The sequence below is a fragment of the Puma concolor genome, chromosome B3, assembly GCF_028749965.1.
Source record: "Puma concolor isolate L17-30 chromosome B3, mPumCon1.1.hap2, whole genome shotgun sequence".
NCBI lineage: Eukaryota > Metazoa > Chordata > Mammalia > Carnivora > Felidae > Puma > Puma concolor.
Genome location: NC_141672.1, coordinates 1,053,483 through 1,079,179, shown reverse-complemented (window position 1 = coordinate 1,079,179; position 25,697 = coordinate 1,053,483). Strand labels below are relative to the sequence as shown.

The 25,697-nt window shown below is 46.7% G+C and overlaps 2 protein-coding genes and 1 pseudogene across 2 annotated transcripts in view; 1 reads left to right on the top strand and 2 right to left on the bottom strand.

Moving 5' to 3' along the window:
* Window positions 1–4,374: 4,374 nt before the first annotated feature.
* Window positions 4,375–6,682, bottom strand: LOC147579612 (disintegrin and metalloproteinase domain-containing protein 21-like). The gene is given in 2 exon segments (XM_086708443.1): window positions 4,375–5,011; window positions 5,014–6,682. Coding segments are annotated over 2 exon segments (2,196 nt in total). The 3' UTR covers window positions 4,375–4,484.
* Window positions 6,683–9,032: 2,350 nt separating this feature from the next.
* Window positions 9,033–9,767, bottom strand: LOC147579611 (immunoglobulin heavy variable 3-23 pseudogene; annotated as a pseudogene).
* Window positions 9,768–13,753: 3,986 nt separating this feature from the next.
* Window positions 13,754–25,697, top strand: part of LOC147579609 (uncharacterized) — a 46,866-nt gene continuing 34,922 nt past the window's right edge. The window contains exons 1-2 of the mRNA XM_086708435.1: window positions 13,754–13,908; window positions 19,351–20,318. Coding sequence (XP_086564561.1) covers window positions 13,754–13,908; window positions 19,351–20,317 — 1,122 coding nt within the window. The 3' untranslated portion in view covers window position 20,318. The remainder of the gene's footprint in view (window positions 13,909–19,350; window positions 20,319–25,697) is intronic.

The following is a 25,697-nucleotide window of genomic DNA, read 5'->3' as shown; positions in this document are numbered from 1 at the left end:
ATTTCCCATATGAATGGCTTCCTTTGTGCTTAGTTGATATTTTGCAGTGACACATTTTCATTTTCTTCTTTGTTCCTTTTGTGCACATTCTTTAGATAGATCCTTTGGGTTTACCATGCCCTTACACAAAAGACTCTAAAGCCATAACAGTCTATTGTCAACTGATAACTACTTAAATTCAATCCCATGGACAAGTACACTTTAACGGCTCCACACCACTCCCCACTCTACTGATGTCCCAGGTCACATCTGTATGTATTGTGTACCCATGAGCATTGATTTATAGTCACACTTGATGCTTTTGTCTTTTGAATCTCACAAAAGAATTGGAAGTGTAGTAGAGGGGTAATGTCAGCCTCATAGCAGCCTAAGATGACCCTGTGTTGTCTCTCACACCCATCCAAAACTTGGCATCCATCCACAAACAAATGTGCATTTTTCGGCCCTGTGGGATCCAGCTCCATATGCCAATGGACCCCTGAAGAGTCTTCCCTACACATGCATAGGTGAACATACCTGAGTGTGGCTATGGACTCTACAGTGACCCCTGAACCTGCTCCACCTTTCTTGTCTGTGGTCGCCGAGGTTCTGGGAAACAGTCTCAGTTGATCACACAGGGACTGGAGTCTTTGTGGAAGTCCAACTTTCCAAAGAAAGTGAAAACTCTAACTTTAAATGATATCTTCATTCCCCCCACCCTTGTGCATTGTAGCATTATTTACAAGAACCAAAACACCCTATGTGTCCGCAGACAGAAGAATGGGTAAAAAGAAGTGTGGCCTGTATGTACAGTGGAATTCTATGATTCGTCCATAAGAAAGAAGGAAAATTTGCCCTTTGTGACAACATGGGTGGATCCTGAGGGCATCAGGATAAGTGAAGTAAGTCAGACATGTGGGAAATCAAATAGGTATGTCCTGGTGTAGGACATTACAGGGAACACATCGCAAAGGAGAACACTGCTTTCTGGCTTTGCTGAAAACAGCAGGCAATGCTTTGTTTGTGTGGTTAATGTGTATCTAGGAGTCACTAACTTCCCTTATCTCGTTAACGTATATCTAGAGAGCACTCATCACCCTTATGTAGTTAATATAGACCTAGGGGGCACTCGCTTTGCTTATCGATTTAATTTAAATCTAGGGGACACTCAGTTCCCTTATGTAGTTAATTTAAGTCTAGTGGGAACACTAAAGTTCACTTATTTAGTTAATATTGATCTAGTGCAACTAGTTAATATAAATCTAGGGGGCACTGCGCTGATTTAGTTGAAATACATTTAGGGGAACTCACTGTGATTATCTAGTTAATGTAAATCTAGGGGGCACTCAGTTCCCTTATGTAGTTAATGTAAATCTAGGGATCATTCACTTATCCAGTAAATTTTTATGTAGTGGGCACTCATTTAACTCACCTAGTTAATGTGAATTTATGGGGCACTAGTTTCACCTATCTAGTTAATGTAAATCTAGGGGGCACTCAGTTCCCTTATGTAGTTAATGTAAATCTAGGCATCATTCACTTATCCAGTAAATTTTTATGTAGTGGGCACTCATTTAACTCACCTAGTTAATGTGAATTTCTGGGGCACTCGTTTCACTTATCTAGTTAATGTAAATCTAGGGGGCACTCATTTCCTTGTCTTGTTAATGAAAATCTATGGGACACATTAGGTAAGCACACTTTGCTTATCTAATTAATGTATATCTAGGGCGCATTCAATTTGCTTATCTAGTTAATGTCAGCATAGCGGGAACTCACTTTAATTATCCAGTTAATTTATGTTTAGTGGGCACTTACTTTGCTTTTCTAGTAAATGCAAATCTCAGGGGCAAGCTACACTTCCCATATCTAGTTAATGTCAATCTAGGGGACACACTCACTTTGCTTATGTAGTGAATGTAAATCTAGGGGGCAAGCTACACTTCACCTAGATAGTTAATGTAAATCTAGGGAAACCTCACTTTGCTTATCCAGTATATGTATATCTATGGGCACGCTCTTCGTTATCTAGTTAATATAATTCTAGGGGCACTCACCTCACTTACCTCCTTCATGTATATATAGGGGGCACTCACTTCCCTTATGGAGTTAATGTATATGTAGGTGGCACTCACTTCACTTTTCTAGTTAATATAAATCTAGGGGGCAGGTTAAACTTTGCTTATCTAGTTATGTAAATCTAGGGGTCACTAACTTCACTTATCTAGTTATTCATCTAGGGGGCACTCACTTTGCTTCTCTTGTTAACATAAATCTAGAGGGCAGTCACTTTGCCAGTCTAGTTAATGGGTATCTAGGGGGTACTCCACTTTGCTTATTTGGTTAATGTATATCTAGGGGGCACTCAGTTTATGGAGTTAATGTATATGTAGGGGGCAAGCTACACTTCACTTACCTAAGTAATATAAATCTAAGGGGCACTCACCTTGCTTATCCAGTTAATGTAAATTTAGGGGACACTCACTTAGCTTATCTAGTTAATGTAAATCTAGGGGGCATGCTACACTTTACTTATTTAGTCAATATAAATCTAATGGGCACCTGCTTAGCTTATCTAATTTGCATATATCTGTGGGGGCACTCACTTTATCTAGTTAGTAAATCTAGGGGGCACACTACAGTTCACTTATCTAGTTAATATTACTCTAGGGAGCACTCACTTTACTTAGCTCATTAATGTCAGTTTAGGGGGCCCTCACTTCTCTCATCCAGTTAATGTGTATCTAGGGGGACCTCTGTGCACACGCAATGAACTTTGGTTTCTTTCCCCTGTTAATCCAGGTCATGTGAACTTAGTTCTTGGTCCACAAGAACATTTGGTGGAGAATTTCTTCCTCCCCTTCACCTTTCTAGGCTCTAGGTTCAGCCACATTCTGCTTGTCAGCTCAGATCCAGCACTATACTTGAAGCCGACATCGCTGTGTGCTGGTGTGTAGACTCCCATCAATTAGTGGGTGTGGCCTGTGGGAGCTAGATCCTCCACAGGACCCATTCTTACTTTATCCTGAAGGTAAACTCACTTTTCCAGCACATGTATGCTGTTAACTGAATAGGTCTGCATCTGTAACACGTGTGTCCAAACAGACAGAAGGGCTGATGTTACTCCACAGTTCACTTAGCATCCTTCTGTAGTTTACTGAGCAGGTGGCCGGGGCACCTGTTTAGCCCTCCTTCCCAAACTTTCCTGGACGCATTCTTGCTGGGAACATGCATTGTGGCTGCACGGGAATTTCAGGAGGTGCTGGGAAAGTATGATTACCTGTTTGCCTTGGAACGTGGAGAATATGTGTACACATGGCAGTCTAATACTTTGTGTAACCATGTGTCTTTGAGACAAAGTGCATGCATGGGGACACATTGGTACAACTTACAAGACTATCTGCACCAACAAAAGGATTCTAGGTATGAACTGAAGTGAAAATCCTGTTATTTGCTTCATGTGTTTTACATCTATTTGTGAATTATGGGATAAATTCTTATTCCAAAGTAATTTCTGAAACAGTTACTATTCAGTTCTGAAAATTTCCTAATCAATTACTATTAAAAAGTTGTATATTTTCAATTCAGAAGAAAATAAACAGACTTTAATATCACTATTATGATTTAAAAATATATTCTAGACAATGTAAAAGTAGTAAAACATATTTAGAAAAAGGGTCCCTAACTTTCCACAGGCTCAACTCTGCAGGATTTCTAGAAGGTTCTTGGGAGAACCAAAGTGGAAATCCTAGGCAGACCCTCGTCTACGGATGAACTCACTGAAAGATAGAGAAACGAAGGAGAAAAGGGGGTCATACTCATCGGGCTCCCTCGGAATGCCAGAGACATCCATAGGCACTTGTGCCTACCTTTCTGATTGATTTCACTGGGGGCTACTTTCAGCCTCATAGTCTCAGTCTCCCACACTCGGAAATTTGCTCTCCAGGAAGGCACAGCTTGCACTGGCTGGGATCCAATACATGTCCCTTTCCCTGACAGCCCACAGACACCCCAGTGTGGGACAGGCAGTATGGGTGGGTGGTAGCCCTCCATCACCCTGAACCCATATTGGGACCAGGAAATGAGAGGTCACCTGAAGAATGAGACAAAGCTCAGTGTGCAAGAGCACAGTTTTGGGGAAAATTCATGAATTTGTCCCTAAAGGAGCTAGTGGCAACTTCTCTTATTTCTGGAACCAGAAACCTCAGCCCAAGACACAGCTGCTGACTCAGGTTTTCTGCACAGAGTCTTAGGCACTGTTTGGGCTCTTACAGGCTTACCAAAAATACATAGAGGCCACAAGCATGCAGTTTTCAAGTTTTATTTCAGAGTTCTGCTCAGTGACGCATCAGAGACCTGGTATCAGGTACATGATGTGCCCGTGGACCCCTGTGTCTCCCGCAGACCCCTGGAAACGTGGATGTTAGCTGTGCCGCCTCATTACTGTATTTTCACAGATGAGCCACATGGACTGTCTATAGTTGTTTAGGGGTCTGGAGGCTGAATTATGCATTGTCTTGATCAACAGTCTCTTGCGTAACTTTCTGTCTGTTGATAGTTCTGACATTTCCGGCAACACCAAAGAGGAATGCAGCAATTAAGACATAGATTCTAGCAAAGATCTCTCTGAGATATTGCACGGATTCACGACTTTGCCTGACTGACCACATTCTTCTTGGAGGGGGTCCACTGTCTGTGCTCCCACCAGTGCCTCGTCCAGTGCACCACAGAGGATCCCAGCCTACGTGGCAATGGCAGTTCCTGTTATTGTTGCATATCCCTCTGTGACTGCATTTCTCCGGGATACAGTCATAGTTCAGCTGAGCCACACTGCCATTGCAGTAGGTATCCTGACAGAACTTTCCAGGAGCACAGGGGGTACCGGTTCTCACATGACCAATATCGGTTGTTCCTGTGCTACGATGCGAATCCAGCCCAAAACACCAGAACCCTGAGATCTCAGACTGGTGAAATCCAACATGCTCTTGCAGCTGAGGGAGATGGGTGACGTTACTACATTGCAGCCTTCCAACTGCATGTCTGTGGGGGAACAGGGTTTAGATTTGAATACCCCTGGGTCTCTTCTGCAGTGTCCATATCGGCTGCCTTTTTGATTTATGGTATAGCAGACATTTTCACCCTTCACAGCATTTCTGCCAAAGATTTCTTGGCAGTGCATAGTGCGGTCAGTGCAGTTTCCATGATAGCAGTAGCCCTCTTCAGTGCACGGGGTTCCATCTTGCATATAGAAGTCATCAGGGCACTCCACGGACACCCCACAGCAGTATTCTGGAAGATCACATATAGTTTGGATTGGCCTGCAGAGTGTCCCAGCATCGGAATAGGTGCAGTTTGTACAGCATCTGCCTGTATTACATTTGCTGCCAGGGGTTAGAATACAATCACTCGTACAGCAGGGATTGTTGTAGCACTGCTTGAAGGAGCCACAGTCACACTGCTCACCTGGCTCCACTACATAGTTTCCACAACGATCGTGAGTCAGGCTTTTATTGAAACAGGAAAGTCCTGAGTCAAATATGCACTCACAAAAATTAGTCACCACTACATGCTGCATATGAATGAAGGAACAGTTACTGAAAGAATCTGTCATAACAGGGTATTGATTCATAATGCAGGTAGACCGCCTCTGGCATGCACAAAACTGATTGTCATAAAAAATACCAATAGATTTTGCAATTTTTTGGGCTACTAACACAGACAACAATAAAAAATGTCTGCCTAGAGAAGCAAGCGAGATGATGGATTTTGATCCGCATACCGCATATGTGGCTGGCTGAAACTGAAGTTCATGTGGCGCATCTTTGTTCATAAGTAAAGCTGTATGTGGTTTAAAAGCAACAAACAAGTGTCTTTGAAGGTAGATATGAATCGGACTCCCTGGCACCTGAAAATTGTTCAAGACAACTGGATCTTCCAGATTATAAATGACCATGGAGGAAATACAGTGCCTTACATCAATACCTTGAAGCATTGAGTCAGTCAAACTAACAAGCCTTATGAGGAATCGGGCACGTTTTGACACGTTGTTGAACACACTATACATTGTTTTGGAACCGAGAACAAGTCCTTTCAAAATTCCATGATGGGATGAATACAACTTACTAGAGATCCTGGGGGCTGCACTGATATTTGCTTGAGAGAACAGGGGGTTCCTATCCCCCTTATATCCCAGGTTATAAGTAGGTCCCGTTGCATTGGTGTCTGCCACTATCTGAGAAACAACGTGTTCAAACCGTTGGGAATCACTGAGGGGTCTGATTTCATAGGCAAGGTCATCCAACTTCATGATACCTTCAAGGCCTCCATAGCACGTGTCCATGGTGACCATGGAAAGAGGAATCTCGCCGAGGTAGTAACAGTCTGGAGGGATGAAGGGGTAGTCCATCTGCAAGGCTCCCTGATCATCCTGAGTCATCATCAGCAAATGTCTGGACCAAAAGAGTTTCTTGTGCCTCATGTGGATAACATGGCTCTTGCCCCCAAAATGCAGGCTATAGGACAGCCAGCCAGGCATCTGAACGCCCTTGCTGTGGTGCAACTCCTTCTTGGGAATTACCACCTCAGAAGAGATGTAGCGCCATGACGGACGACCTTGAGAACCTTGGACAGGAGCCAGCACTGCCCAGAGCGCAAACAGCAAGCGGGGTGTCCTCAGGGTGACCTGGTCCTCTGCCAGCCTCATGCCCCTGCTCAGAGATATCTGCCAGTGAGAGTGGATAAATGGAGGATCCTCAGCAAAGCCAGATCTAGACCATCAGACAGAACAGAGGGCTGTACTGGGTGGCCAGCACCCTACACCTTGGGGCCACCTGTGGGGTTAGGTAACAGTCACAGGGTGTGGCATTGGGTGGCCCTGCTCATCAGTTCACCTGGGGTGGATGTGGAGAGTCAGGTGGGCCATGGTCAACAGTACTCACATGGACATGGGTAGGGACTTGGACCCAGAAACACGGCTCTATTCAACACATTCCATCTTTTCTCCTTCTATTTGGATACGGGATATGCAATTATAACACACTGAACTTCTCTACCAATTCCATGTCCTGTGGTACTGCTGGGTCACTTTCTCTGGATGACTGCTTTTCCTCATTATGGAGACCAATGCTTCCTACTTCCATGCGATATGGAGGTAGACTGTCAATTTTACCTTTGTACGTATTGAAAAACATCGCTTTGTAATTTTACGTGTCTTATTCTGGTTGGCTCTTAGTTTGCAAGCCATTTGATCCTTTTGGTTGTTGCTTTGAAGCTTCCTCTGAGTTTACTGAGGAAACATTTCCCAGTATTCTGTGTCATGATTGGTGAAGTACAAGGTTGTATTTTAGTTTTTTCTTATGCCGTCTGGTGAGAACAGAAAGTACTGCTGAACATGTGTGAGTCCCAGGGGATTTCCCCTCTAATCCCTTATTGTGGTTCTTTCCTGGCCTCTGGCAGTCTTCTTCCATGCCTGTGAGTTTCTCTCCTCAGGGGGAGATAGATGCAGGGGAGTTGAGGTTACGTTGGCAGCTTGCACCATGGAGGCTGCACATGATTGAAAATGGTATCCACCTTGGAACTCCCTTGTTTAAGTACCGTCTAGTCCTTTAAAATCCCCTGGGTTGGGCAGAAACCCTCAGAGTTGGCTTTTGGAGAAGAGTCTGCCTTTTCTCCGGGTGGCTGGCCTCCTAAATAAAGCTCAACTTCTTTTCCCACCAAAACTAAAACTTTGAACATTGACCTTTCCAGAAATACTCAGCTGAATTTGGGATTTGATAACAATACAATGGAGAGTGGAATGGCAGTTGTCAGGGGCTGGCAGGGTGGGGCAATGAGGAATAGATCTCAAGGGGTATGATTTTCTGTTATGCAAGATGATTAAGTTCTAGAGGGGTCTCCACAACATTACCCCTGTAATTAACAATACTGTACTGTATGGTTCAAGTTTTGTGAAGAGTGTTGGTCTCATGTTCAGTGAGATCCTAACTCAAAACCAAAGTGGAAGACACGAATTTTGCTTCTCACATGACAGTATGCTGAACGGCATGGACACACTCTCTACTGATAATGTGAAAATAATTTAAAAACATTTGCATAGTTTGAATAGTAACCCTGAGGATATTTCATTTACAAATATCTTCTTCCATTCCATAGGTTGCCTTTTAGTTTTGTTGATTGTTTCCATCACTGTGCAGAAGCGTGCTATTTTGAGGTAGTCCCAATAGTTCATATATGTATGTATTTAATTTTCTTCTTTTATTTTTAATTTAAATTGAAGTCTTCCGTCTTTGAGCTCCACGTTTACAGGAAGTTGACTTGTCATGATTAACTTTATCGGTTATCTTGACTGAGTCATGGGTGCCCAGTTTCACCACTGTTTCTGTGGATGTCTGTGATGTGTTTCCAGAAGAGACTGGCATCTCCCTCCATGGTTTCTGTCTGGGCATCACCCATTCCTTTAAGGTTCTGAATAGAATCTGATGCAGAGGGAGAAAGAATTCCCTCATTTTTACCTCCCATGTGCTTGTTTGAATTGAACAGTGGTCCCCTCTGGCCCTTGTAATGAGAGTTATATCATCAGATATCTACGTTCTGAGACTAGACCCTAGTTCAGAATCAGACATATTACACCACTGGTTTTCCTGGGTCTCCAGCTTGTGACAGTAGATCATGGGAATTCCCAACCTCTTTCGACATGCAAACCAATGTGCTTTGGGTTCTGTTCCTCAGGAGAATCCAGACTAATACATGGAGATGATTTATCTCTTGTTTAGAGGAATTGAATAAAGCTGTAGCTCATTTAACGTCCTGAGTAGCAAGTGCCAGGAGGGAGTGTCACGTTGTTTGATTGGGACAAGCGCTGGGTGAAGTTAATGGGGAGCTGTGGAAGCTTGTGGTCCTGGCTGCACAGGGAGTGCATCTGGGACTCATGTAAATGTTCAGCTATTGTGCCTCAGGAAATCTGTAATTCACTCATGTTGAGGGACAGGAGTAAGCAATGCAAACAACTGTGTCTTTTGTGCATGTTAGTGCAGTTTTCCTATGACAACAGGTATCTAATTCAGAGAGTTAATAGGTAAGCACAGAATCCTGTGTCCAGAGAGGCTCCCTGGGGAAACTGCTGTGTGGAGAGGAAGCCCCAGACCCTGACAGGAAACCTGCCTGTAACCTCCATCTGCACCTGCTCCTGGCAACACAAAGCAGAATTGTGCATAGTGTGCGCCCCCTGGTGGTGCTGATCCCCTCCCGCAGGGAGGTTTGCGTGTGAGCTCCCAGCGAGGTCCCCTCACCGTGTCTCTTGCACAGTAATATGTGGCCGTGTCCTCGGTCTTGAGGTTGTTCATCTGCAGATACAGCGTGTTCTTGGCATTGTCTCTGGAGATGGTGAATCGGCCCTTCACGGAGTCTGCGTAGCTTGTGCTACCTCCACTACTACTAATATACGCGACCCACTGCAGCCCCTTTCCTGGAGCCTGGCGGACCCCGTTCATGCTGGAACTACTAAAGGTGAATCCAGAGGCTACACCGGTGAGTCTCAGGGACCCCCCAGGCTTCACCAGGTCTCCCCCAGACTCTACCAGCTGCACGTCACACTGGACACCTGCAGACGCAAGACATCTTGGTCAGGAGACTGTCACACATCCACTGTTCTCACTCATATCCACTCACATACTCAGTGTCTCTCATTCACCATGAATTACCTTTTAAAAATGCAACAAGGTAAACCAAGCCCAGCACAAACTCCATGGTGAGGTGTGTGTGTTCTGTGCTGATCACAGAATGGGAACACCTGGGACCCCTGGAGCTGGGGCTCCTCTCCCAGCTGCATGGTCGGGCTGGGCTGGTTTTATCAGCACAGAGAGGGCCCAATTTGCATGTCCTCTTACATATATATCACACTGCAGACTTAGATTTGATTCTCTAAAGGTGAATGGCAGGTTTGGAATGCATTTCTACATTAGTTTGTGTGGATGGTGCTGTGACAATATGAATAATTCTTATCAGTGAGCACAGGTATATTTGCGGAACTTGTGCATTTTTACATGTCTTTCATCAACAAAGGTCATTTTCGCACTAGAATTATTTTACATACTTTATGAAATTTAATCCCAAGTACTTTATTCTGTGCCATTTTCAATTGTATAATTTTGTTATTTGTTTTGCATGTATTTCCATGCTGGTGTGTAGAATCATAGGTGGTTTATTTTTATTTATTTTCTTTGTTCATTGTGCGCATTGTGCATCCTGCACTTTTCCTCATTTTAAAAAACTGGTTCTAATATTTTTTGTGGTATCTCTAGGGTTTTGTTATGTTTAAGATCATGTCATCTGCAAACAAATAATTTTCCTTCCTCCTTACTGATTTAAATGTCTTTTATTTCTTTCTATTGCCAAAGTTTGTGGGTACTTCTTCCAGTTGTAGGTGAAGAATGCTTTTTCCTTCTTTTCTCCTGGGCTTTCACCCTAAGGATTCAATTGACATAAGACTGATCTAAAGGGGAGAATAAATTTCATTTTGCAAGTGCCTGGGCTTCCTCATAATATGACACACAGAGAATGAACAAAGCAGGTGGCACTTGTGACTTTCAGACAACAAAACATTGGATTCGGTAAGAGTCAAGGCAAAGGTGTGGTTTTCGGGTATTTAATTAGTCAAGTAACTAGGTTTGTTTGCACAACCTTCTTGTCCCTGAGTTCCTTATTCTGCTGTCAAGGATGGTTCTCCCCTCCTGGTACAGGGAAGGGAGTTTCCCGAGGGAGATTTATATCCTGCTGTCAAGAGACAAAGGAGGGTCTGAGTGTCCTTGGACTGGCTGTTTCTCCCGTGACTTTAATCCAAATAAGGACTGTGACACGATGACATGGTTTGAGGCAGCATAGTTATTCTTCACGTTATCATGTGGAATACTTCTATTGGGGATGACCATCATTGCCTGGCTCCTGATGTGGCAGGAATGGTTTTAGTATTTTATGTTCAATATGCTGTCAGGTGTGGGCTCTCATAGTGGCCATGATCATGTGGAGGTAATTTCCTTCTCCTTTTTAATTGAGTTATTTTTAAATGATGAACATGTGTTTTTTGTTCATGAAAAAACTGTGTCTAATGATTTTATGAACAAATTAAGGATGGCTTTGATTCAATCATTCCCTCTGTTAATGGAGGACATCACATTTTTGTATTTGTGTATGTGGAAGGATACTTGCATTTCAGGGATGAATCACACTGGATTATCATGTATGATCCTTTCAGTGTGCTGTTGAATTCAGTAGGCTTGGACTTAAGGAATTTTGCATGTATGTGTATCTGAGACACTGGCCTGTAGTTTCCCTTCTTGTGGTGTGTTTCTCTCGCATTGTTGTGAGAATAAAGGTGTCCTCATAAAGTGCATCTGGGAGTGGTCTTTTTCATCAGCAATTGGTAATAGTTTGAGAAGTATTGGCATTAATTATTCTTTAAATATTGTAGAATTTTAGTAACGCCTTGTTTCTTTTTGGAGGGTGAAGGTTTTACATTAAGGATATCTTCTTACTAAGTTTTGTTTTGTTCCTTTTGTATTTTGCATGGAAGAGTCTTGGTGGATTACATAATGCTAGAAAATGTGTAATTTGTTCTTGGTGATCTAATTGTTGACTTATAAATATCTAAGTTTTTCCTTCATGATCCTTTTCATGTGTTTAGTTCAGTTATGTCTCCTTTTTCAGTTCCGATCGCAATTTGTTTGAATCTTACCTATTTCCCTAGGGTAGCTATGTTTTTTTTAATTTCACTTATCTTTCCAAATTCAAATTTTAATGAAGGTGATTTGTTTTCTGTATTTGTGATAGTCTTTTTTTCTCTGTTGTATCTTTTTATGTTAATTTTATATTTATCTTTTTATCTCAATGAAAATACCAATGCCTTTTTTTTAAAGGAATCTGAAAAATATACTAATTCATATGTAACCACAAAACACATGGAAGTAAAAAACAAAATCCTGAAGAGGAGAGAACCTGGAAGAAGGAGAACACTTCTTCCTTCTAAATATATTGCAGAGGTACATTAACTCCAACAGTGTACTGCTGGCATGAAATGAGTCATATAGACCAGTGGAGCTCATTACGGAGCCCAGAAGTAGAATTGTGAAGATGCAGTCAGCAAATCCTCCATGAGATTTCCAACAATGCACAGTGGGGAAAGGATTGTGTCTCTTAAACATGGTGTTGACTAGGGGCGCCTGGGTGGCTCAGTCAGCTAAGCATCCAACTTCCAGTCACGTATTGTTGTCATGATTTGTGGGTTTGAGCCCCACATCAGGCTCTGTGCTGACAGCTCAGAGCCTGGATTCTGTGTCTGCCTCTATCCCTGTGCCTCCCCTGATCATGATCTGTCTCTCTCCCTCAAAAATAAAAGGAACATTAAGAAATGGTGTTGAGATACACATGCAAAATAATGACATTTGGTCGTAATCTTGCATCATACATGTACGTCAACACAAACAAATCTCAAAATGGATTAAAGATTAAGCAGAACACCTGACCCAAAATGCCTTCGAAGAAAAGACACAGGATAAACATGATGACATTCTCTTGACAAAGATTTATTTGATACAAAAGCAAAATCACAGAGAACCATGGCAGACAAGGGGGACTGCATCAAACTAGAAAGGGGGCAAATCAAACAGTAGCAGGGTGAGAAGGCAGTCTATGAAATGGGAGACATTACATTAAAAATATTGAAAAGGAGTTAATATCCAAAATACAGGAGGGACTCCTTAACATCAATAGCAAACATCACAATTATAATCATAACAGTAAGCACATCACCTGATTAAAATTTGGGTCAAACATGTAAATATCCATTTCACTATTAAGGTTGAAAAAATGTCCATCCAGCATATGAATGGTGTTCATCATCACTAATCATCAGAGTATTCCACCCCCGATCCACTGAGATATCACCTCACAACTGATAGCAAGGCTATGATAAAATAAGGCAAACACAATGAGAACATCTCAAGTGTTGTTGAGGATGTGGAGAACAGGCAATCCTAGAGTTCACTTGATGGGAGTGCAACACAGTGTAGCTACTATGGAAAACTGCGGTGAAATAACCCACTAAACTGAGTTCCTAATCTGCTCCCATACAGTTGACTTCATGTCCAGCTGAGTGTGAGGAAGGTCTGGGCCTCATGTTCTGTGGAGAGGAGGTGCAGAGACAGGTGGATCCAGTGGATGATTCCTTAACTCCTTCAGTAGAATGGACCCCAGGCTGACCGTTTTGTAAGACTTGACTCAGTGTGCCTCCCCACTGGTTGTCTCTGGCTTCCTGAACTGGATGGAGAACAAAAGGAGTGAAGGGTAGAAACTACTCTTTTCTCTCACAGGAACATGTATGTACTGAGAATCCTTGAGAGAAAGTCGCGGAGTTGATGAAGATGCTGTGGGGTTTCGACAACCACAAGGGTCTTTCCTCATGGTCTCTCTTCATGGGCATCAAAGGAAAAGCTTAAGGAAAATAAAAGGAGAGAGGAGCTGCTCAAATATATTAAATTTAGATCACTTGAATGAGTCAGTCTCCTCTGTTTGAAAATCACTTACATGTATTTTAAATGGTGGCCCGTGTACTTGTGAGTCACAGGTCTGTATATGAGTTGATTTATCCCCAAGCTTGGTCTCTGTCAAGGTCGGCACTACTATATGACTGTTCACTCTAAATGTTAGAAGACATCTGTGTTTGTAAATGGTTTAGGAAACAGTGTGTACTGTTTACTGGTCAGCATGAAGTTTCCAGGGCGTGATGAGAAAGATGCTTCACAGGAAACCTGACCCTGAAACACTGGTTCTGGATATGAATTCTGAGACCTTGGGTGCCCCCTGGAGACCTGTGAACCTCCAGGTTACCTACGTGGCTCCTGGTGTCCTGTGCGTTCCTGATGACCTGAGTGCCCCCAGGTGAACTGAGTGGCAACTAGTGACCTCAATGCCCCATGGAGACCTGAGCATCCCCCTGGAGGTCTGAGTGCTCCATGCAGAACTGAGCGTCCCTTGTGTCCTCAGCTCCCCCTGGTAACCTGAGCACCCCAGGAGATGTCAGTTACCCCTGGTGTCCTGAATGCCCCCTCGTGACTTTTAAATAACCTAAGGGCAAATTGCAATTTTTGGGCCCATGCTCAGCTCTCAGAAGTCCTTTGTGGTGTTTGAGCCAGCTCTGTGGCTAGGCCTATCCTGTCCTGTTCACCCTTATAGGTGGTTCTGATTGTGTGGCTGTTAACCCTGGGGGAACCTCCAAGGGTGTGGCCAGCACCTGCTTTATCCCTCTTCCTCTTGCCTAACAAACTGCCTAACTGATGGACATGTGGCTCCTGTGGTCTGGACCCTAGTATGTGATATAGAATATATGATAGTATATGAACCATCCACTGCATCCACTCTGGTTGGTGGATCCAATTCCACCAGAAATTACTGGTTGAGATGGAGAACCCCAAGATGCTGCCAGTGAGGTGCAGAGTGTGCAAGGCACTCACCAGTTGGGCAAAACCCCTGCAGCTGCACCTGGGACAGGACCCCTGGGGACAAGGAGACTCAGCCTGGGCCAGTCACCAGCAGTCACAACCATTCCCATCATCCCACATCTGACATCTGAAACCCTCACCTTTGGGACCTCTCACCAGGCACAAGGAAGGCCCTACAGTCTCTTCTGTTTCTCGAATACAGTTCTTCCTTCCTTAGGGACTTCAGCCCTGTCTGAGGAGAGACCTGTGGGCTCCCACACCCTGAGAGTGGAGTTTACTCTAGATCTTGAGAAGTTTGCCTGTGTGGGAGGGAGCATGTCCTTATAAGTGGACAAAAATTGAGTCAGGCTCCCCTGGTCCTTCCAGATCCACCTGTGGGCATCTCTTTGTGGATCCAAAGGCTTGTTGGTCCTCAGTCAAGGCAACACTTGGTCTATGAATTGTGTTGGAGGCAGGTCAAGTGATGGCCTCACCTTTCTGATCAGATAGTGAACAAATGAGTGGATCACAATTCACTATACTCTGTCTGAAAGATATTTGAAGGGATCCATATTTTCTCCAGAAAACTTTCCAAATCAAGTCTTTAAATACATTCAATTTTAACAGTCCTTCCTCACATAACTTCATAGGAAAATCTATATTGATGTCCAGTCTGGTGTAAATATAACAAGCAAAGGACACTTGTTCCCAGGATCACATTTCTTTTAGTTTCCACACTGATGTATTAACCTCACCTGACAACTACCTGCAAAGCATGGGCACACCTGGAGACTTCTGATCTTGATGGTTCTCTGCTGATGGGGTTTGCTTCCTCAGTCATCTGGAAAGCTTGGAAGAAGTGCCGACATCTTTAAGTGCACAGACACCAAGACATGGACACCTTTCTGTCACCTGCAGATATGATTCCCATGCATGGCTGGTGTCTCCATCTCCTGAGAAATCCCCATCCAACACAAGGGGCTGTTAACTCAGGGAGGAGGCACAGATGTCACAGAAAAGTTGGGGACTGTTCACTGATATGGCACAGAGACCATCAGTATCTGAGGTAAGAAGTTAATGGCACTAAAACAACCACATTAATGAAAATGGATTGGCTGACCTGGACATCATTGGAATCTAAAAATCCGGAGCCTAAAGCAATTGTAGAAAATGTGTTCATAGTCCTGAAGGCATGTGCCAAGAGGATAAATGCTGAGTTAGCTGAATAGACTTCAAATAGAGATCAGAATGCTAGATAGTAGATAGATGATAAGTGGATAGGTGATGGATGATAGAGGGTAGATAGATGATAGATGGATAATAGATACTTTTATGTTATATTAAAGTCATTATAGAGGAGTCACATCATTATGAATGTATTTGAATGAAATTGCCCACTATTGGCAATATTTTTTAAAAGACCATAATTTCATACGGAAAAGAATATTTGACACCAACTTTAGATATACAAAAGAAATAATTATGACTTCAATATTTTCTGAATACAGCTTCCACATAGGGTAGCACATGCCTCCTTGTAGATTCCTCCTCCCTCTGGGGCTTTGGCTTCCACTCCCACTTGTTTCCATGGTCTCCCTTCCCAGGATGTCCTGAGCTCTGGGATGTGCAGGGACAAGAGCTCTGTCCTGGATCTGGACCATCGTCCCTCTGGCCTAACATTTACAGCTCCTTCCAGGCCCTTGCTGAACCACCAGGCTTCTGCCCACCACGCTCCATCCCTACATCCACCACCTGCCAGCATCCTTCATTTCCTGTGGATTTAACAACAGTTTGTTAGGTTGGCAGGTCTCCTAATAATACTTCACATTGAGGAAAGAACTGTATGGATAAAACATGACAGACTCTCTCCACAATAGCCTTGAGTTCATTCCCATGATGTTATTATTTTGCACCCCATCTCAGCCCCTTGACCCCACAGTCTTGCATTAGAAACGGTCACTTTCATGAACTGAACTAAATCTGTCCCCCCTACAAAACCGGTCCATCCTATCTATCTACTCTATATGGTCATCAGACAACCACCAAGCTAAGAAGGAACACAATACAGAGTGTGAAGACATAAGTATTTATAGAAATAATTTTATAAAATTTTATCTAATAATCAAAGTGATGAGATATTTACAGAAGTAACTTAAATATGGCAAATGACCATGTTTATTATAAGATTCTATGAGTTTACATGAACATAATCAAGTTACAGGACAACCAAATAACCACAGGTCAAAGAAGTGTATCATTCTCAGGTCTATCCAAACCCTTTCCTTTGCACACCAATCAGTTTCCTATCTCTCCCTTTCTCTCTGGGCCTCGTATGTTCTCTGTCTCAAAAAAAAATAAACATTACAAAAATAAAGATACGTACAGGTCAGTGAGATTTAATGGAGAACCCAGAAATTAGCCCCTTCATCTATGGTCAACTGAATTTTGACAAGAGCAGACAACATGACTTTGGGGAAACAATGGTCTTTTTAATAAAGGGTGCTAGACAGCTGGCTATCCATGTGCAGAGGAATGAAATTGCGTCCATACCTCACACCATATACAAACATCAAATCAAAATGGATCAACAGTTTAAATATAAAATTATGACCTCTGGAAGCAATATGTCGAGATAAATCTTCATGACCATTGGGTTTAGCAATGCTGTCAGAGATGACACCAAAGCACAGGCAAGGAAAGAAAAGTAGATAAATTCAGTTTTCTCAACATTAGGAACCTTTGTACACCAGAAGATGCTATCCCGAAACTGAAAAGACAAAGCCTAATGGAAGACAATATTTGCACAGTATTTGTCTGGTAAGAGATTGTTATGCAGAATGTATAAAGAGTTTTTACAACTCATCAACAAAAAGAAACCCCATTTTTAAAATGGAGAAAGGATTTGGCTATATCTTTCCCCAGTGCAATCATACAAATGGTGAATACCACTTGAAAAGATATTAAACATCAATAGTCCTTATGGAAATGGAGATTTAAAGCACAGTGAGATACCCTTTTACACGCACTAAAAATGCTCTAATCAATACAACTACAAAATAACAAATGTTGGTAAAGATGTTGAGAAATTGGAACCCTTCAACCTTGCTTGTGGAAATGTAAAATGGTGGAGACTATGTGTAAAATAGGTTGGCAATCCCCTCCCCAAAAAGATAAAAACATAGAATTACCATATGGCCCAACGATACTACTCCTAGATGTATATCTCGAAGAATTGAAAACAGTTGTTTAAACAAAGTGCATGTGCACATACATAGCAGCACTGTTCACAATAGCCAAATTGTAGAAACTATGCAAATGCCTATCGGTGTGTGAATGGATAAACAACCTGGGGCAGACCCTTAAACAGGAATATTATTCTGTCATACAAAGAAATAAAGTAAAATGTTGTGGCTGTAGAGAATACTGGTTTCTCAGAAAGCTATCACAGAACTCCACATCTGCACTTACATCTGGAAATTTAAAGCAAAGCCTTGAGCAGGTATTCATGTTCCGTATTCATAGCAGCTTCTTCACAACAGCCAAAAGATGGAAGCAACATAAGTAACTATTCACAGGTGAGTAAATAAACAAAATGTAGTATATACACACTGGAATATGATTCAGCCTTAAAAAGGAAGAGAGTTCTGACACACACCTGCACACCGACTGAACTTGGCAGTCATTATGCTGAGTGAAATGAGCCAGTGACAGAAGGAAAATACACTAGGGTTCCACTTAAGTGAGGTGTCCAGAAAAGTCATACTCAGAGACACCAAGTAGAATGTGGCTGTAGGGGCCGAGGGGAAAGGAATTGGGATTTAGGGTTTAATAGATACAGAGTTTCCCTCGGGGAACATGACAAAGTTCTGGAGATGGATGTACAACAGTGTGAGTGCAGTTAATGCCAGACAACTGTATGCCTAAAGTGACTTACGTGGTAAATGTTATGTTACGTACATTTAATTAGAATTTAAAAAGGAAGGACTGATACACGTCACAACATGGGTGAATGCAGAAAACATCCTCAGTGACAGAAGCCATCCAGAAAAGGCCACTCAGGAACCATCTTGCTCTTTTTTTTTTTTTTAATGTTTATTATTTATTGTTGAAAAAGAGAGACAGAGACAGGTCATGATAGCGGGAGGGGCAGAGCAAGAGAGAGACACACAATCTGAAGCAATCTGCAGGCTCTGAGCTGTTAGCACAGAGCACAAAGCAGGCGCTGGAACCCATCAATTGGAGATCATGACCTGAAGTGAACTCGGCCTTTAGCAGACTGAGACCCCAGGCGCCCCAGGAACCACCTTGCTCTTTAAATCCCCCCAGGTTACACAGATAGGGGAAAGTCTCAGGAGCACTTCCCCAAAAGAAACCGGATCAGAATGGGAAAAGACATTTCACAGTGGGGCAGGTGGGGACTCTTGAAGTAGGCCTGTGGTCTGGGTTCTAATGTGGAAACGCAGGGATTTCGTCATTTGGGGTTCTGTGGTGGTTTCTCGGGAGGGCGTCCCCGTTTGGGTTAAAAAGGACCAAAGTATCTCATGTGAAGTGGCAAACGCGGTAAAGAAACGAGCGTCCAGGTAAAGTGTATTTGCGCCGCTGTGACACGTTCATTGCACGTCTGAAATCACAGAGTAAGGTACTCCTCCAAACAACAGTGTCAGCCCCGCATGACAGAAGCAAGAGAGGGGTCAAACGCTGTGACGTAGGCCCACGCCCAGACCCAGCTCACCCAGGCGGAGAGGCCACGGGCCCTGCAGGAGGCAGCACGTGAGCCAGAGGCACGTGGGAGGGTTCAATTGGTGGCCACGTGATTGGGTGCAGCGGAAGCAGTGGGATTTGGAATTCCGGTTGTCCACAAGACGCCACTAATAAGCTGTTAGAACTGCGAAAACCAATGAAGGGACATCTCACGGAAGTGGACCCGGGAGGCGGGGAGGGGAGGCTGCAAGGCGGAGCCCAGCACCCAGGGTCAGGCTCGAGAACAACCCACCGCTACAGACCCAAGATTAGAACCCTCCGCGGAGAGAAGCCCCAGGCTCAGGCCCCACCAGGGGAAGCTGTGCCCTGCGGCCCCTACAGGAAACCCACCGCGCCTGCAGCCGGGCCCGGGAGGCGCCTGCTCGCCCTGCAGCCCTGCTTTCCTCCTGCGGACCTCGCTTCAAAACCAGCCTCCCAACTTCCTCTTCTCCGGAAACAGCGTTCCTCTCCGTGTGCTCCCCACCTGGCCGAGGTTTTGCCACAGCTTGCTGGGCCCGGATGGCAATTCTCCGCTACTCCTGAATAAACCCGCTTTTGCTGGTAACATAACTGGCGGCGTTATTTCCAAGGGCAACGGAAGGATAAACGAGGACACTCGCAGGATAGGAGATCAGCACACACACACCACGTGCACGTCTGCACGCTCCTGCCGACCCGTCGGAAAGAGAAAGGAAGAGACGGTGCCATTTGCAACCGCCGCAGAAGGAACGACGTGCCCCAGAGGAAATCTGAGCAAGGAGGTGGCAGGCCTGCTGTCCCAGGACAGGGCACTGGGGACAGAAACGGAGGAAGACGCACGGGGGCGGAGAGCGGCTCTGTCCTCCTGGCCGCGGAGGAACCGACCCCGAGAGCACGTCTGTCCTGCCCGGAGCGACCTGCAGCTCCGGGGTGTCGCACCGAACTCCCCACGGCGCCGTCGCAGACTCGGGAGGGACACCCCGCCCCGCGCGGAGGCTGAAGGGACCCGCGAGGCCAGAGCGGCGGGAGTGCAAGCTCCGCCAGGGGACCGACCCCGCTCCTGGACCGCGAACCGCACGAGGAAGCGGCGGGAACCGAGTGGGCGCGGAGCAGGAACACGGCCGCGCGGCCCCGCCGCCCGGCGCCGGTGAGGTAAGCCCCGCGGGGGACACGGTGTCACCGCGCACGACGCCGCGCAGGGTCCTTTCCCCCCAGGGTCTGGGGAACACCGCCCCCCTCAGCCTCCAGGTTCCGGAAGCTCCTCTTCCCGGGGCCTGGCTTTCTCCTCACCTGCTCCTTCCTTGGCGGGACCTGAGGAGACCGGGTTCTTGTCCGTGTGGACGCGGGGCCACGTCCCCCTGAATCCTCCACAGTGGGTACTGAGGAGACCGGGTTCTTGTCCGTGTGGACGCGGGGCCACGTCCCCCTGAATCCTCCTCAGCGGGTCCTGAGGAGACCGGGTTCTTGTCCGTGTGGACGCGGGTCCACGTCCCCCTGAATCCTCCACAGCGGGTCCTGAGAGGACCGGGTTCTTGTCCGTGTGGACGCAGGGCCACGTCCCCCTGAATCCTCCACAGCGGGTCAGACGAAACCGGGTTCTTGTCGGTTTGGACGCGGGCCCTCGTTTCCCCGAAGTCTCCACAGCGGGTCCTGAGGAGACTGGGTTCTTGTCGGTTTGGACGCGGGCCCTCGTCCTCCCGAATCCTCCACAGAGGGTCCTGAGAGGACCGGGTTTTTGTCCATATGGACGCGCGGCCACGTCCCCCTGAATCCTCCACAGCACGTCCTGAGGAGACCGGGTTCTTGTCGGTGTGGACGCAGGCCCACGTCCCCCTGAATCCTCCACAGCGGGTCCTGACAAAACCGGGTTCTTGTCGGTGTGGACACGGGCCCTCGTTTCCCCGAAGTCTCCACAGCGGGTCCTGAGGAAACCGGGTTCTTGTCAGTGTGGATGCGGGGCCACGTCCCCCTGAATCCTCCACAGCGGGTCCTGAGGAGACCGGGTTCTTGTCATTGTGGACGCGGGGCCACGTCCCCCTGAATCCTCCACAGCGGGTCCTGAGGAGACCGGGTTCTTGTCCGTGTGGACGCGGGGCCACGTCCCCCTGAATCCTCCACAGCGGGTCAGACGAAACCGGGTTCTTGTCGGTTTGGACGCGGGCCCTCGTCTTCCCGAATCCTCCTCAGCGGGTCCTGAGAGACCGGGTTCTTGTCCGTGTGGACGCAGGGCCACGTCCCTCTGAATCCTCCACAGCGGGTCCTGAGAGGACCGGGGTCTTGTCCGTGTGGACGCGGGGCCACGTGCCCCTGAATCCTCCACAGTGGGTCCTGAGGAGCCTGGGTTCTTGTCTGTGTGGACGCAGGCCCAGGTCCTCCCGAATCCTCCACAGCGGCTCCTGACGAAACCGGGTTTTTGTCTGTGTGGACGTGGGGCCACGTCCCCCTGAATCCTCCACAGCGGGTCCTGAGGAAACCGGGTTCTTGTCGGTGTGGACGTGGGCACTCGTCCTCCCGTAGTCTCCACAGCGGGTCCTGACGAATCCGGGTTCTTGTCGGTGTGGACACGGGCCCTCGTCTCCCCGAAGTCTCCACAGCAGGTCCTGAGGAGACCGGGTTCTTGTCCGTGTGGACGCAGGGCCACGTCCCCCTGAATCCTCCACAGCGGGTCCTGAGAGAACCGGGTTCTTGTCCGTTTGGATGCAGGGCCACGTCCCCCTGAATATTCCACAGTGGGTCCTGAGGAGCCTGGGTTCTTGTCTGTGTGGACGCAGGCCCAGGTCCTCCCGAATCCTCCACAGCGGGTCCTGAGGAAACCGGGTTCTTGTCTGTGTGGATGTGGGCACTCGTCCACCCGAAGTCTCCACAGCGGGTCCTGACGAAACCGCGTTCTTTTCGGTGTGGACACGGGCCCTTATCTTCCCGAATCCTCCTCAGCGGGTCCTGTGGAGACCGGGTTCTTGTCGGTGTGGACGCAGGGCCACGTCCCCCTGAATCCTCCACAGCGGGTCCTGAGAGGACCGGGTTCTTGTTGGTGTGGACGTGGGCACTTGTTCACCCGATGTCTCCACAGCGGGACCTGAGGAGACCGATTCTTGTCTATGTGGACGCGGGCCCTCGTCTCCCTGAAGTCTCCACAGCGGGTCCTGAGGAGACCGGGTTCTTGTCAGTGTGGACGCGGGGCCACGTGCCCCTGAATCCTCCACAGTGGGTCCTGAGGAGACCGGGTTCTTGTCTGTGTGGACGTGGGCACTCGTCCACCCGAAGTCTCCACAGCGGATCCTGACGAATCCGGGTTATTGTCGGTGTGGACACGGGCCCTCATCTCCCCGAAGTCTCCACAGCGGGTCCTGAGGAGACCGGGTTCTTGTCGGTTTGGACGCGGGCCCCCGTCTTCCCGAATCCTCCTCAGCGGGTCCTGTGGAGACCGGGTTCTTGACTGTGTGGACGCAGGCCCGGTCCTCCCGAATCCTCCACAACGGGTCCTGATGAAACCGGGTTCTTGTCGGTGTGGACCTGGGCCCTAGTCCTCCCGAATCCTCTGCAGGGGGTCCTGTGGAGACCAGGTTCTTCTGGGTTTGGACATGGGCCCTAGTCCTCTTGAATCCTCCACAGCGGGTCCTGACGAACCCAGTTCTGGTCGGCATGGACGCGGGCCCTCCTCCACCAGAAGTCTCCACAGTGGGTCCTGAGATCAGGTTCTTGTCATGTGGACAGGAACCTATGTCGTCCTGTTCCCCCACTGTGAATGTAATGGCACAGACTTAAGGTCAGAGTGGTCCTTCATGAAGAACTCCTTAGATTGTATTGTCAAGGGTCTCTATTCCAGGTTGGAAATGGTCAAGGATCTTGGGCGCATGACACAAGGCAAAAACAAAAAACCAAAAACCCACACTCTTTGAATTGTCCCCATTCTATCTTAGAGTTGGATGGCGTCACCTGGACTTGACCTCTCCCAGTGGGCCTGTGCTGCCATGCCATAAAAATCCAAGTCCCAGGAATCAGAGCTTCTTTCTTCCTACGTCTGTGGGCTCTGGGGGCTTGGGGAGCGTCTTCCTCAGAGCCTTCCCCCTTTTTTGTCTGTGTCTCCTGCCCTGTGCCTTGGTGTGCTTGTCATGGTCTTTTGATAGAGTGAAAAGTCTGGAGGCTCCTCTAGGGTGTGTCTGTAAACAGGCTGTGGATACTTTGAATTTTTCAGTGAATGATGAATTTGGCGGTCTTGGACCAATCCAGTCAGCTGCAGCATGTCAAGTGCTGTAAGCACAGCTCGGAGCCAATGACGAGGACCCACAAAAGCCAATCAATGTCCTTGTCTCCCTCCCTTTGGACAAATGATTCCAGGAAGCCTTGCATTTCCATGATGGTATAGTGCCTGGCACCATTTCTGTCTCTCACGCTGGTCCTTGGACATGTAGGTGTAGTGGATCGTGACAGGGAAAATCTGGGATAGAAGTTATTTCTTCCCAGAGTCGTGTTCTGTGGCCTCCCACACTGAGGTGTCCCACTCAATACCTGACAAGTGGGGAGCCATTGGCGACAGCAGCGAGGATTGCAGCCACTAGAGGGAGCTTGCCTTGGCCAAGTCCTTCACCCTGGGTGCCATGATGCTCCTTGTAGATTTGCCTCCATCACTAGCTAGGGCTGGCTAATCAAGCACAACACCACGGTGCTGGCCACAACACAGTGGACCAAACAGCTGGTGTCTTCTTCAACACTAATCTAGGAACAGTGTCCTCGGTGTCCACCTCCTTTGGAGGTGAGTAGGAAATACACACCCCTGTACCCCCAGACTGGTGCCTGCTTGTTGGTCTCTGCAGGGAGTCTGACCTTTTATGGCACGGATAATTTAGGGTGAGGGTTTCTGGCAACACCTGGCATAAGCCCAAATCAAAGCTACAGACCACCAGCAAGCACCAGCTCCTTCCCACAGCAGCTGAGACGTGAGGGTGAGGAATGAGTGAGCCATTCTTAGGTCTAAGGTATTGTAGGGGGGCATCAGCTAGGCTCCCAGTCCCATCCTTGGGGATAAATGTATTGTGGGACCTCAGCTTCTGTACTGAATTAAGAACAAGTAGACTGTGACCTGCTGAAGGAAGTGGCAAAAGCCAGTCACAGCGGGTTGACAGGCAGCTCCCTAGGCATCTGAGCTCTTGCTTGGGGTACATGAGATGTGCGGGCCCCTTGTGACTGAAGGTGGGGTTTTAGTACACCCCAACAAAGGAAATGGAAGCACAGGATTTATGACTTACAGAGCCCAGAACAAGAGGGCACAAGGACCCAGGGAAGGGCAGGCCTCCACCCCAAATTCCCAATGATCAGGACATAGAAAACAGGGTAGCAAGTACAGAATTTCTTGGGAGCGGATGGGGCTGAATTCACTAACTTTCACAGGCTCACTTCTGTGTTATTCTAGAAGGTGCTTGGAAAACCAAAGTGGGTATCCTAGGTGGATTCTTATCTACAGTTAAACTCACTGAAAAGTAGGCAAGAGAGAGCAGGGATTCACATTCACCGAGCTCCCTCTGGATGCCAGAGTCATCCATAGGCACTTGTGCCTACCTTTCTGATTGATTTCATTGGGTGCTCCTTTCAGCCTCATGGTCTCCCACATTTGGAAATTTTGTCTCCAGGGAGGCACATCTTGCACTAGGTGGAACCTAATGCCCATCCCTTTCCCTCACAGCCCACAGACACCCCAGTTTGGGACAGGCAGTATGGGTGGTGGTAGCCCTCTATTATCCTGAACACATGTTGGGACTGGGGGAAGACAGATTACCTGGAGAATGAGAAAATGTTCAGTGCACAAGAGCACGGTTTTGGAGAAAACTCATGAATTTGCCCATAAAAGGCCTTGTGTCAACTTCTCTTAATTCTGGAACCAGACACTTCTGCTCAAGACACAGCTGCACTCTCAGGTTCTCTTCCCAGAAACTAAGGCTCAGTTTGGGCTCTTACTGGCTTAAAAACTACATAAAGGTTACAAGCATGCAGTTTTCAAGTTTTATTTCAGAGTGCTGGTTGGTGACCCATGAGAGACCTGGTGTCAGAGCCGTGATGTGCCTGAGGACCCCTGTGTCTCCCACGGACCCTTGGAAACATGGATGTCAGCTGTGTCGCCTCATTACTGTATTTTTACAGATGCACCAGGTGCATTGTCTGTAGTTGTTCAGGAGTCTGGAGGGTGAATTATGGATTGTCTTCTACAAAAAACTCTTCCTTAACTTTTTTGTGTTTACAATTCTGATATTTATGGCAACACCAAAGAGGAATGCAGCACTTATGACATAAATGTGACCAAAAACCACTCTGAGATATACCACGGATTCATGACTTTGCTCACTGAATTCTTCTTGGAGGGGTCCACAGTCTGTGCTCCCACCAGTGCCTTGTCCGTGCACCATGGAGGATCCCAGCCTATGTAGCAGTGGCAGTTCCTGTTATGGTTGCACATCCCTCTGTGACTGCATTTCTCTGGGATACAGTCATAATTCAGCTGAGCCACACTGCCAGTGCAGTAGGTATCCTGACAGAACG